General features: G+C 39.3%; 1 protein-coding gene across 12 annotated transcripts in view; it reads right to left on the bottom strand.

The window, feature by feature from the left end:
• MCF2L (MCF.2 cell line derived transforming sequence like) overlaps positions 1-14,047 on the bottom strand; it is a 120,881-nt gene that overhangs the window by 71,652 nt on the left and 35,182 nt on the right. For 3 of the 12 annotated variants that reach the window (XM_083735203.1, XM_083735217.1, XM_083735219.1), the window contains exon 1: positions 9,960-11,203. The exons of the other annotated variants lie outside the window; for them this stretch is intronic. In XM_083735203.1, coding sequence (XP_083591329.1) covers positions 9,960-10,110 — 151 coding nt within the window. In that variant the 5' untranslated portion in view covers positions 10,111-11,203. Of the gene's footprint in view, positions 1-9,959; positions 11,204-14,047 lie in introns of those variants that run through there. 12 annotated transcript variants of the gene reach the window in all.

Raw genomic sequence — 14,047 nt, 5'->3', positions numbered from 1 at the left:
AGTGGCCTACCTACAGTACTTTTTCAATGCCTTTGTAATGGGAAAAGCAGCTCTTAGTCAGATGACAACTGAAATTGCCTGCTGTGTTGGGGAGGGATCATAGCACTTGCTTCAGATATAGAAAGTCTCAAATGCAACAGGCTGCAACTCCATTTAAAAGGTGATGTGTAATACCTCTGAAACCCTGAAGAACTCACTAGATTGTATAGGAAGGGCTAAATGGACTCTAGTTTGACCTGGGCAAGGGCAGATTTGTGGTATTGTGCCTGTTTGGAGAACAACAAAGAAAATTTTCCACATTTCTGTATGAAGATGAAGCAGCATAGTTCTTACCCTAATGTGTAGTACAGAATCTGATCCCAACTCATTATTGAGGTGTGTTTGGCTCTTATCTAGCACCCAGCAAAGCAATTATGGCATTATTAAGTTTATGGACTAAGCCTGTGGTACTCCCTTGCAAACTATATTTCAAAGAATGAAAACATTATTTCTATTTAATAAAGAACCCAATTGCAAAGTGAAGGGGTTTAGATGGATTTATACTCCCCAAACAGATACTTGACGGGCACAATTGTTCCTTGAATCACACAAAAATGCTATCTCAAATGAAGGTTTGCGCCAACATGGCCTGTGGTGACTGGAACCCCTTAAAAATAGTCACCTGTAACCTCTGGTTTTGTACTCTGGTAAAATTAATGAAGCCTCTGTAAATTATTAGAAGAGTGGGATTGGCAGAAAATGGCATGGTAAAAATTCACCTCAGCAAATGCCAGAAGCTACAAGTATCTGCCCTGTTATCTGCCATGTAAGCGAGTCTAAGTGATATAAACACTTCAGTCCTCACATTCTGCTACAAAATCAAATTTCTTTTACTTACCTTGAGCCATAGAAACTAGCCAGGAGCTGCAACTCAAAAAAACACTATAGCTTTCCATTTCTTTAACTGAAATCGCAATACAATGCATCTTCACCCAATCTAACAAGGAGCGAAATATTTCCTCTTCCAACAGATCATGCTTATTTGATCTGGCTTTACTTTTTGTGTGTGGAATGACCTTTGTTCCTTTTATTATCAGAAGTTGGACAAAGTTACTATGCAATTCCATCACCACCACCCATCGTTGCTGTCTGCTGTTTTCTCTTTATAGTTATAAAATTGTCTACAGTCACCCAGGATGTTTACATAAAGCAGAGGTACCTAACAACTGGGTTACTACAAACCAGGCCTTTAAAACTTCAGGACAGGCTTCAGATCTGAAATAGTACAAGATACTGATATTTTTGGCTTTACCTAATCTAGAAAATGTATGAACCACTTAAATAGCTCTCCAGGCGGTACACAAACAAATTTGCAGATAAAATACAGCTACAAACTACAAAACAATTTAAAAAACAGATATACAGAGAACTAACATCACTGAAACAAAGATTTAAAGAATCAGTAACACTTTAAAACAAATATAGGTAACTAAAGTATGTGTCTAGGTAGATTTGCCAGCACAAAAACCTTTTCAGCAGGCATTGCAGCTCAGTGATCTTGTGTAAACTCTAACACAGACAGGAAAATATGTTTTCAATAGAAACACATTTGTCCTAGGGGAGCACTTGCTGTCAATGTGAATAGAGTTATCAAATGTAATTTGCCGAGTTTGCAAAGGGTGAGGCAGGTTACCTGGTGGCAAACCATATTTATTACTCAGGAAATACGTGAGTGTCTTTCTGAACCTTTGGAAAAATATAATGACAATATGTAAATTAATTGCTTTTATTGAACTGTAATTATGCAGCAACGACTGTTTTTTATTTTTCATGATGGAGGAAGATGTATAAAATGCTAGAACTGAAAGAACTATCATTAAAATATATTGCAAGAAAAAGAATCCCTTCCTTTTCCAACCTGCAGGCATTGAGTGTGGTTATGTAGCCAAAACAATGTTAAACATGCATAAGAGTTCAACGGGGGTGGGGGTAGCCCACCCACCAATGACTCATACTCCTGATTCCCACCTTTCGTTTTTTGATAGAAAGGAAGTTTCTAGCATTTGTAGAACCTGAAATATGAGACAAAATGTGCAAGCACTATATTCTTCTTTTTTTTTGGTAAGAAATTACAGAATGACGCACACACCAAAAACTAGTATGAAATGAATCACATGCACCTTCAAGATTACTTGGCTGTGTTTTATTATGCCCTTAGCCAAAACCATAGCCAAATTTGTTGAGTAGATATTTTATTATTCCAAGGTACCTGCTGTCCAGCCATGTGAGAATCAGATTTAAACACACTCAGGGACTAATAATACGCATTTGCAAGAGACAGGTGAAATAAGGCCATTATCTTGAAAGCAACAAAAGAAGTCTACTGAATTGGATACCTTACACAACCTCATGAAAGAGCCTCTGAACCTCAGGCCTACTCTAAAACAGAGGTTAAAAGGAGCAACTGTTAATCTCTATTCAATACTTGAGATTGAGGTTGACTTAATTCACTCCTTTTTTTTTTATAAACATTTTTTATTGCTTTTTAAAAATACAGAAAAAAGAATAAAGAGTGGTTATAAGAAGATAGGGTATAAGTAACAAGTTTCCATATTCTTTTTCCATCTATTCTATAGGACTTCCCCACACCCTCCGAACCCTGCGTTCTCTGTCTTATAAAGCATCAGCAATTTGTTAACTTATTTCAAAACTTATTGTAACTTCCATTTTATCATGTTCCCTATTTTCAATTTTACTGTAGCTCAATTCTTATATATTTTATATTAAACACAATAAAGTTGATTCATTATTTTACCTCTGAATTCTTGTGTCTTAATTTTCATATCATTAACTTACATTTGCTGAAGCTAGAATTTCCTGAAAGGTGCATTTTTTAACATTCATACAGCTTATAATGTTTTTTCAAATAGTCCTTAAACTTTTCCCAGTCCTCCTCAGTTGTTTCTTCTCCCACGTCTCGGATTCTGCCAGTCATTTCAGCCAGTTCCATATAGTCCATCAACTGCGATTGCCATTCCTCCAGCGTGGGTAAATCTTGTGTCTTCCAATATTTTGCAATCAGGATCCTTGCTGCTGTGGTAGCATACATAAAAAAGATTCTATCCTTCTTAAACACTCTCTGGTCCACCATGCCCAGAAGGAAGGCCTCTGGTTTTTTAGGTAAGGTAAATCTCAGTACCTTTTTTAGTTCATTATGGATCATTTCCCAGAAGGCCTTCACTTTCGGGCAGGTCCACCAGAGATGAAAGAATGTCCCTTCCGCCTCTCCACATTTCCAACATTTGTTGTCAGACAGATGATATATCTTAGCTAACTTGACTGGGGTCATGTACCACCGGTATACCATTTTCATAATATTTTCCTTCAAGGCAGTGCAAGCCGTGAATTTCAAACCGGTGTTCCATAACCTTTCCCAGTCTACAAACATAATGTTATGCCCCACATCCTGAGCCCATTTTATCATGGCGGATTTGACTGTCTCATCCTGTGTATTCCACTTAAGCAGCAAGTTATACATTCTCGAAAGTAGTTTACTTTTTGGCTCTAACAATTCAATCTCCAGTTTCGATTTTTCCACCTGGAATCCAACTTTTTTGTCTATTTTGAATACCTCTTGAATTTGCGCATAGTGCAGCCAATCTCGTACCTTAGTTTTCAATTTCTCCAAACTTAGCAGCCTCCAATTGTCTCCAATTTTTTCAATTATTTCCCAATATTTAGGCCAATGGGCCTCCATGTTGGGTCTCTTACGTGCCTTGGCCTCCACCGGTGAGAGCCACCTCGGAGTTTTACTCTCTAATAAGTCTTTGTATTTTATCCAGACCCTCCAAATTGCTCTTCTGACAATATGGTTTTTAAACAATTTGTGCACTTTAAACTTGTCATACCACAAATATGCATGCCAACCAAACGCATTGTCAAACCCTTCCAGATCCAGGACGTCAGTGTTCTCCAATAAAATCCAATCTTTCAACCAGCAGAAGGCTGCAGATTCATAATATAACCTCAAGTCCGGCAGGGCAAATCCCCCTCTTTCTTTCACATCAGTTAATATTTTAAACTTTATTCGGGGCTTTTTGCCCTGCCAAACAAACTTAGAAATATCCTTCTGCCACTTTCCAAAACATTCCACCTTGTCCACGATCTGTAGGGCCTGAAACAAAAATAACATTTTCGGCAATACATTCATCTTTACAGCAGCTATTCGGCCTAACAAGGAAAGTTTCAATCTTGACCATATTTCCAAGTCTCTTTTGATTTCTGACCAACATTTCTGATAATTATCTTTAAACAAATTCAAATTTTTGGAGGTCAAGTACACCCCTAGGTATTTTACTTTTTTAACCACATTCAGCTCCATTTCTTTAGAAAACTCATCTGTTTCTGTAACTGTCAAATTTTTTGCTAAAACCTTAGTTTTTTGCTTATTTAACTTAAACCCCGCCACCCGACCAAAATCAGAAATTAATTCTAACACTCTTTTAGTGCTAGAGACTGGTTCCTGAAGTGTTAATACCAAGTCATCTGCAAATGCTTTCAATTTGTATTGTTTCACTCCGACCTCGATTCCCTGAACCAACCGGTCCTTTCTAATCATATTTAGCAATACCTCCAGAACTGAAATGAACAATAGGGGGGATAGAGGGCACCCCTGGCGTGTCCCTTTTTCAATTTTGAACTCCTCTGTCACCACATTATTTACAATTAATTTAGCTTTTTGTTCTGTATAGATTGCTTCTATACCATTTTCGAACCCCCGCCCCACTCCCATCCCTTCCAAATTTTTCTTCATAAACATCCAAGAAACATTATCAAAGGCCTTCTCTGCGTCAACAAAAATCAAAACCGCTCTGGTATTCAGATTTGTTTGTAGAAGTTCCATAATGTCAATAATGTTTCTTGTATTGTCAAACAAATGCCTACCAGGGAGAAAGCCAGCCTGGTCCTTGTGAATCACTTCATTTAGTACTTTTTTAAGTCTATTTGCCAAAATATCAGCAAAAATTTTGTAATCCACATTTAGGAGTGAAATGGGGCGGTAGTTCTTAAGTTGGGTCTTTTCAGTCTCTGATTTAGGTATCAATGTGATGAAAGCTTCTTTCCACGTTTCCGGTGCCTTCCTTCCCTCCATTATCTGGTTGCAAACCTCCATCAAAGGTTGTGTCAAATAGTCCTTTAAAACTTTATAGTATTTGGAGGTTAGGCCGTCCGGGCCTGGGGACTTGCCAAGTTGGAGATTTTGAATGGCACTTTCAATTTCTTGCTGTGTAATGTTACAATTCAGGTTTGTTCTCATTTCCAGGGGTATTTTTTGTAATCCATTGATTTTAAGAAATTGATCCACCTCTGAGGCTTTTTGCGGCCCTTGTGTATAAAGTTCTTTGAAGTACCTCTGGAAGCATTTTCTGATTTCCTCGGGTTTCTGAACCATTCTCCCTTCGATCTCTAGGTTTGTAACCGTATTAAGCTTTTGTCTCTTTTTCAACTGCCAGGCTAGCAGTTTCCCACACTTATTCGCCGATTCGAAGGATCTTTGTTTCATTTGTTTAATTTTCCATTCCACCTCTTGGTTTATCAATTTTGAGTATTGCGCCTGGAAAAATTTCACTTCTCTTAACACATCCTTCGACTTAGGCCTGGATCTCAATTTTTTCTCTCCTTCTCTTATTTTCTCCAATATCTTCTCCTTCTTTTCATTCCAGAGCCTTTTCTTAATCGTATTTTGTTGTATTAGAAACCCTCTCATGACTGCCTTACTTGCGTCCCAGATTGTTCTTTTTTCCACGGTGGTATTCAAATTTATCTCAAAATAGTCCTTTAAGGTTTTTTGGGCCTTCTTCACAATCTCCTGATCTCTTAATAAGGTGTCATTCATTTTCCATCTAAAGGTACCGGTTGTGTTAAGTCTCAATTCCACTTTCAAAGCATTATGGTCGGAGCAGGTTTTTGGGCAGATTTCCACTTTTCTAGTCTTAGGTGCCAGTCCTCTAGTTGTCCAGATTTGGTCGATTCGTGTCCATGTCAGATGAGCTTCAGAGAAGAAAGTCCCTTCTTTCCCTAGCGGGTTCTTAACCCTCCAAATGTCAACTAAGTCCATATTGTCTGTCATTTCAAAAAAAGTTTTGGGTAGTCTGCCGTCTTTCGATATGTTAGCACTTTGTGACTTATCCATATGTACAGACACGACCCCATTCATATCACCCAGCATAATGATGTTGCTATAGTCCAAATAATCCAGCATGGTCTCGTGCAGCTTCCTGAAGAATTCCGACTTTCCCTCATTTGGAGCATATATTCCTAATATCAAAATTTTTTCTCCTTGCGTCTGTATTTCAATCGCCAAAATTCGGCCATATTCATCTTTAAATAAAAATTTCGGTGACAGGCTCTCCTTTGCATAAATCACCACTCCTCTCTTCTTAACTTTGTCCGAAGAAATAAATTCTTGGCCTAGTCTTTTGTTAATTAACACTTTTCTATGGAGCCTTGTCACATGTGTTTCCTGTAGGCAGATAATGTCCAATTGTTCCTTTTTCAAAATGTGAAAGACTTTCCTTCTTTTTTCCGGGGAGTTTCCGCCATTTATATTCCAACTAAGAAGCTGCAGAGACATCCTGAATCAGTTGACGGGTTCTACAATGGGGTATCTAAGCTTCCTCCCGATCCCGGGGGAGGTAATGCTGGTCCTGGTCCTGGTGGTATAACTCTTGGAGATGGTCCCGGTGGTGGTGGAGGCCAAGAAGCTGCGGCTCCTTTTTGCAGGTCCTCCTCGTGGTCGTGTAGGAACTTCTGCTGGTCTTCAGGTGATTTAATCTTTATTTTCCTTCCTTTGTAAGTAAATGAAAGTCCTTGTGGAAACTCCCACCTGTAAGGAATTCCGTTATGTCTCAACAATTTGGTCAAATCTATATAGGTAGTCCTAAGTTCCAAGAGATATTTGGGTATATCTCTGTAAATTTCGGCCCTTTTACCTTCTACCTCCAAAGATTTCTTAAAATGTAGGCCTAGTATCTTATCCCTTTCTTCTCTTGATCTCAGAGCAACCAAACAGTCTCTGGGCTTATCTTTCTTTACTGATTTTCCCAGTCTAAAGGCTGTCACAATTTTAAAGTCCTTTTCTTCCTCAATTCCCCAGAATTTGGTGAACAAAAGTGTCAAAAATCCCTCTAGATTATTCTGTTCCAATTCCGGGATAGCCCTTATCCTGAGATTACTATCTTTACTTTTCAGTTCAACCAATGCCAGGTAGGCTTGTTGTTCCCCTACCTGCCTTCTCAAAGGTCTTACCTCTCCTTTAATTTCATCCACCTTTAAGTTCGCCTGTTCTGCTTTTTGGTTGGCTTCCACAGCTAATTTAAAGTTTTCAGCCGTAGCTCCTTGCAATTTCTCAATTGCCTGAGTGTGCTGCGAAACCTGTTCAGTTAATTTGCCAATAGAGGATGTAGCTTGGTCAATCTTTGATGTTTGATTGTCCACTTTTTGGTTTAAGACTGCCAATTGTTCCAAAATTTGTTTTAAAACTGTTTCAGATCCTCCAGTTGCCATGTCTTCTGCAGCAGGCTGCACTAGTTCCACCTCCTGTGCTGTCAGCACAGTTGGGACAGATGATCTGCGGTGATGAGTTAAAGTTGTTTGCAAAAGTTGCCCAGATTTTTTCTCTTTTTCTTTATCTTTAGCTTTAGCTGCTCTTGTTCTCCCTGTGCCGCTCATTCCACACCTGCCTCTGTTCAAGGTCAAATGGTCTTTTGTCCCATGGGAAAAACAAGTCCCAAATATAAATAAAAAGAACCACAAAAGGTTTCAATAAAGTTCAGTTCCCATGCAACTATGTTTCCACAGTCCTATAGGGGGAGTATTTCGAAGCTTCAAAAAAGAAAGGAACTATTTTCCGCCATTGAAGTTCCTCAATTCCCCATATTGAGTTTAATAATTCCCAAACACAAAAGGAAGGTTTCCAGAACTTCTAGTCTTTTAAAATCCAGCCATAAAGTATCAATACAGGTCCATGCAACAATGTTTAATATTTGTATCTCAGTCTATGCAACAATTTCAATCTCTGCAACGATGTCATCAGTTTGACAGCAGTTTGACAGTTCTTTTCTATGCACTGGCAGCCCGGTGACGGGGTTATCTCTTTCAGCCCCGTTTAGCTCAGAAATTGGAGGATAGTTCTAAAGAATAAAAGTCTATACAACCCACAGTTCTTTCCTTTTTGTCTTCAAAATACAGAGTCTCTCAATGCACCCTTTCTTCCACTTTGACAATCCCTTTTTAAATACTTCAGCTCGTTTCCGAGCCCTTGCTTTGATCTAATTAGCAGAGTCGGGAGGCTGACTTCCTGTTACTCGCCTCCCGCTTTCGGCCGAATTTCTTCAATTTAGTTAGAAAATTTAGGACCCTTACTCACGGGTATGTTGCTCCAATTCCGATACTTTCAAGAAGAAAGGTCAGCGCTCATCAGCAGCAGCAGCGCGGCTTTGCTTCCACGAAAAGAGCGATGAACTCACAGCGCCGCTCCCCCTTTCACGTTCCGGAGCCTCTTACGAGGCTCCTTCCCCGCTTCTGGGGGGGCTCCAGGCGCCCGCCGAGTCCCACGGCCGCAGGCTCACTCTGCCTGCGGTTTTTCTTGATGGGTCTCCGCTTTGCCGCAGCGGACGACCCTTTTTCGCGGAGCCCCTCTTCACAGCGCAAAGAGGACCGCCATTGCTGTTTCGCGCCGCCTCCGGAAGTCGACTTAATTCACTCCTGAGCAAGATCAACAGGTGCTTCTCAAAAGCCTATTATAAAATTAATAGTGAGGGGGTGGGGATGATCCTGACTGAATTAAAAAAAATAATTCTGATTTTCACGGTCTAAAATTACTGCTAAACATATGAGGCAGTGCCTATTAAAATAGGGCTTCGTCTTTCATAGCAGAATGTGATTTCATTAGTGGTGCAAAAAGTCAAATTCATTAAAACAAATCCTAGGTTGGAAATTTGTCCAAGGTCTATTTACAGCCACCATACCCTTGTCAGCTGACAAAACCAAGCCGATATGTATGTGTGTATTTCCTCTCCACACCCCCAAGCAGGTCACTGAGCAAAGACAGTTCAAATATTTTGAACAAAACCCTACCCAGATTGTAGTCCTGGATGTAAATCACGGTCACTTGTGAACCCAGTTTTGTAAACAAGATTGCAACTCAGAACTGGAAGCAAATGATGGATTTTTATCTCTGCCATTCAGCCTCTGAATTAAATGCTTCTGGTGGCTTTGTCTCTACACCAATTATTGTAAGCCTTTAAGGCAATTAAGTACTAAACACAAGTTAAGGTGTATTTGGCCGGACACTTACTTACACACACCTCAGATATGAAACCTAAAAAGCACTCCTGTTATATTGCAGGACACGTACAATATCTGACATTTGTGGAAAGGTTGGGTGGGGTTAATTGCATGTACTTTTTTCCAGACTGTGAAATGTATATTGTCACAAACAATTACTTTCTAAACAAGAATTATTTATACAATGCATAGTTTACATGCTACATAAAGGGTGACATTCATTGCTCATAATACTGTACCGTGACTAAAAGTATAGGTGGAATATTTTGATATTCATTGAGGCCCATTGAAATGCCATTTCAATCACTAGGATTAAAAGGTTAGAAAAACCTGATCCGATACCTACAAACTCTAAAATATATATTATACTGAACACTCACTTGTTTAAAAACTACATATTTTTTATTTGTCAGCATCACTTGGGACCATTAAATAAGGTTGTGCCATTACAAGTGCACTAAAACTGAGGAAGGTGTTGCCGTATTTTGAGAGCTTTAAAAAATAAAATAAAAGAATAATGTAGTAAAAGTAAAGTGTCTGGCACATACAAGAATTGGCATGTGAGTCAGACACTGATACTCTGGAACATTGGTTAAAAGATTACAAATGATTATTCTGAAATCAAATCTTACCAGAATAGGCGTGGCGTGGGTAATTTCGCCCATGCCTCTTTGTCAGAGACCGCTGTACTGCTGAAGAAACACTGTGAAAGACATGGTTCACTCTGCGCAGAATTCGGAAAGGATTTTCTTGTCCTTCTCTTGCATATCCACGTTGCGACATTGTGCTATTGCCACATGAAACTTTTAAAAAAATGTTTCATACAAAGAGAACCCACAATATCTTTTTCTTGTAGCCTTTAATGTTCACTCCAGCGCTACTTAAAAAGGTAGCATTTTTAAAAAGTTGTCCAGGACTTTAGCATTTGGAGATGAAAGGTAACTCTTTGTATTTCACTTCTCATTAATAAACAAAACAATAAAACACTTGGCGGATTTAACTGTAGATAATTCACTCTTGTTTTGATCGCAGTGACAATTTCTTGATGAACCTAAATTACACTGTATACTGCTAAATATATTTTACAAAATGTAACTAATATATTGAAGCACGGAACACATTCATTGCCTCTCCTCTTCAGTAGCCGTTTTGTAAAGCCAGAAATCTACATGAGAAATAATAATGTACAGAGATTTCTGAGTAGCTAACTTCTGTTCTTGGATCCAGGTGTGTTTTCAGTCAGAACTCATCATTTTTAGAAGAGGTCATAACCAGTTTTATAGTCCATCTCCTTATATCTCCTTTATAGAGCCACATAGCTCTCCCACAATATTAGAGAGTTTTCCTTCATTTCCAAATCGCCTCTAACATTATTTACATATTTGCAACCTCCTTCTTAATGCCCAGGGGTATTCTGCAATTACCAAGCAACGTCTTAGGCTTCCACTGTAGAAGGGCACATGGAGTTTCTCTTCATAGATTCATGTCAGCAGCCAGCCAGGCAGAAATCTATTGCTTAAATTGCTAAACTTTCAGCTCCCACATCTGCCCCATCAGGTTTATCTCTTCCCCTGTCCTTGAAGTTTGCACTGTTCCGCTGTTTTCAACAGGACAGAATAAAATAGCAAGGCTAAGTAGGATGCTATAAACAAATTATGCACCTTTCCTGTAACAGGTCCTCTTTTTAAGTGCTGCTGGAGCCCCAAGAAACTGAAGGTACTGCAGTTGAGCTCTTCAAAGTCAGAATGGCTTTTTCCTCAAAGCGTTCAAAAGGGAAAAAGCTAAGAGGACACTTCCCAAGGAAATTCAAATAACACACAAATTACAGTGGGAAGGAAGGGAGGGAGACCACTGCTGTCTTAAACCATACCAGGAAGTTCTGCATTGTCTCTTCATCTTATTTAATACAGAAGAGAGGGGCGGGCGGGAAACTGATTATGTTGCTTTACTTGGCAAGAACCCCTTTCTATGAGAGACACTTGGCTAATTTAACTGTGGGTGTGTTCAGATAACTTGTATTATCCCACAACAGCACACTGATCCTTGCAACTACTGTGCAGTGTGATTTTCAGAGAAGTATGTGCAGGTCCAACAACACACTGGACTCAGAAGCGAATACTAACAATTTGAGAAACACAATCTTCACGCTTTGTAATATGTATGAAACTTTTTCATCACAGTTAGGAACAGGAAAACCACAATGCACGAAGCAACTCAGCTGTTTCTTTGTGGCTTACAGAGTCCAAGGTATTTTTTGGATCATATGATCCACACACAATCAAAGGCAACTAAATGAAGCTCTTTGGAATGTAATAACACTCTTCATCAGAGAATATTAAGAATCTGTTCCTCAACACAAGACTTATCGCAGAAAGTAGTTAAAAGCAGTTTTTTTAAAAAGTCACTTTGTTCCTCCTGTTGTTCTTAAATATTCATCGTGAAGAGAGGTCCAGCTTGAAAAGGCTTTCAATATTAGTTATGAATCTTGAAAATGGTTTCTGTATGCACTAACTGAACTTGGTTGCCCGACTCTTCTACCTCCCCCCCCCCCACTTTAAAAATGAAGGTTATGGTGTAACAAAATGAAAAGTTAGATAAATATGACATATAAACAGAATTTACTCACAATAGCAAATCACTGTGATTGGCCTGTTACTGTCTAAATTAAAGCAAAATAATAAACCACATCTGGTTAGTAGTATTTTACTGAATTACAAAACAACAAGTTGACACAAGGACCAAGGTTTAGTTCCGGTTTTTAACATGAGATGCATTGTGGCTGAGATATAACTTATTTTTCAGTTTCATGATCCCTATGTACAACATGTTTTTCCTGGCTAGAAGAGTACAGATGGCTCTACGAACTGTGCATAGGATCACTCAGTGTTGGAAACACAAAGAGGCAAGTAGTTCAGGACCTACTTATCACAACATATTTGCGATACAGTTAAACACATATATGGAACCCTTGCAAACTGATGCGTTGCTGGTTGCAAAACCTTGCAGGTAAGTGTACTTTCCACGTCAGTAGCAACTTCCTATTAGGTACCAGGTTCAGATTCAGTTCTTGGTATCTCCAGGTAAAGCTGGCGAAGAGCTCTGCCTGAAACTCTGACAACCTGTTGCTGATTAGACCATGGTGTGGATGGGCCAATAGTGTTGTATAAGGCAGATTTCTACATTCATTCACACTAGGGCTATGTACACAATGCCATTTACTCTGGCTTCAGTTCACTTTGACTGCTGGTGTTTGGAGTGGAGTACACAAAACGCTAGCCACAATCCATACATATCGTGTAGCTGCTTGAGAAATACTCCTGTTAGATGTGCTTCCCCCTCAAACCAGCTTCCAGCCCATTAGAGGATGGAAGCTGCAGTTAAGCTGAGGTGTGTACATTTAAGGCAGCTGGTTTGAGCATGTGCAGATGATGACACATGCAGTGGTGACAGATTCAGTGAACTGGAGCTTGGCATGGGGAAACAAATCAGGTAATGGGCATCAGGTGAAGACATCCCCAACCAGTTTCTGCTGTGTGCAGCAATGTAAGAAAGCAACCCAAAATGCAATGGGCAGGGGCGGTATGTGTGTGTGTGTGTGTGTGTGTGTGTGTAACCAAGGCCTACCGATGATTCCTGAACACAGGCAGGAGCAGGGAGAACTTTTCTTTTTTTAAAATCTCTATGGTACAAACATGGTTAGCTTAAAAACACAGATAATCAAAATGGAAGATTACAGAATACTTTAGTTTCCGCAAGAAGATGACCTACTGTCATGCTTTGGAAAAAAGCATAACATTGAACTATAGTGATGATGCAAATTGGCCGTACATTTCATTTCATGTACTCAAGAGTTCTGAGGTGCAAAGAAATTTGTCGCAACAATGATTGTGCCTGCTCAGAAATCTGAAGGAAACAGATGGTGTGACAACATCAAGGGGAGGGGAAATAAATATTTTTCTGGCTGCTGATTCCTACTGTTCAAAAATATATCCACTCAGGATTTCTTTTTCAGTCTCTGCCCAACCACCACCAAGCCAATTAGCAGCTTGAAAGACAGCAGTATCCTACCGTGTTAATTGGAAATGCAAAGCAAACTGCACCTGATCTTATCTGTCCCCTGTGCAAAGGGGAGAGTTGGTTTAAGACTTAAACCAACAGGGATAGTGAAGGACCAAGCTACAGTGGAGGAAAGCCTTTTTTTTACCTTTTCAATAAAAGTCTCAAATCCATTTAAAATGCACTTTTCATGTTCTTTTGAGAATATAATAGTTTTTTTAAAAAATGAAATAAAAATAAGCTTGAACAAGAGTGGTTCATTTCATGAGCCTAAAGCTCTCTGCAGTCTGTTCTCCTAATTCTCTGAATTGGCCTGTATATAAAATGCCACTTGGAAGGCTAGTTCTTCAGACAATTGATTTTCACATGGAACGATCTGTGCATATTGATTTTCTTTTATATACTCAATAACAGGCATCTCCTTCAATTTAAAATTACCATGCTACATACAAGCAGGCCTTTTTTTCTGAAGATGCAAATGATATATAGTGGTACCTCGGGTTGCATACGCTTCACGTTACAGACTCCGCTAACCCAGAAATAGTGCTTCAGGTTAAGAACTTTGCTTCAGGATGAGAACAGAAATTGTGCTCTGGCGGCGTGGCAGCAGCAGGAGGCCCCATTAGCTAAAGTGGTGCTTCAGGTTAAATACAGTTTCAGTTTA

Source organism: Podarcis gaigeae (genome assembly GCF_964106915.1).
Source record: "Podarcis gaigeae genome assembly, chromosome: 4".
NCBI lineage: Eukaryota > Metazoa > Chordata > Lepidosauria > Squamata > Lacertidae > Podarcis > Podarcis gaigeae.
This window is presented reverse-complemented; position numbering and strand designations above follow the sequence as displayed.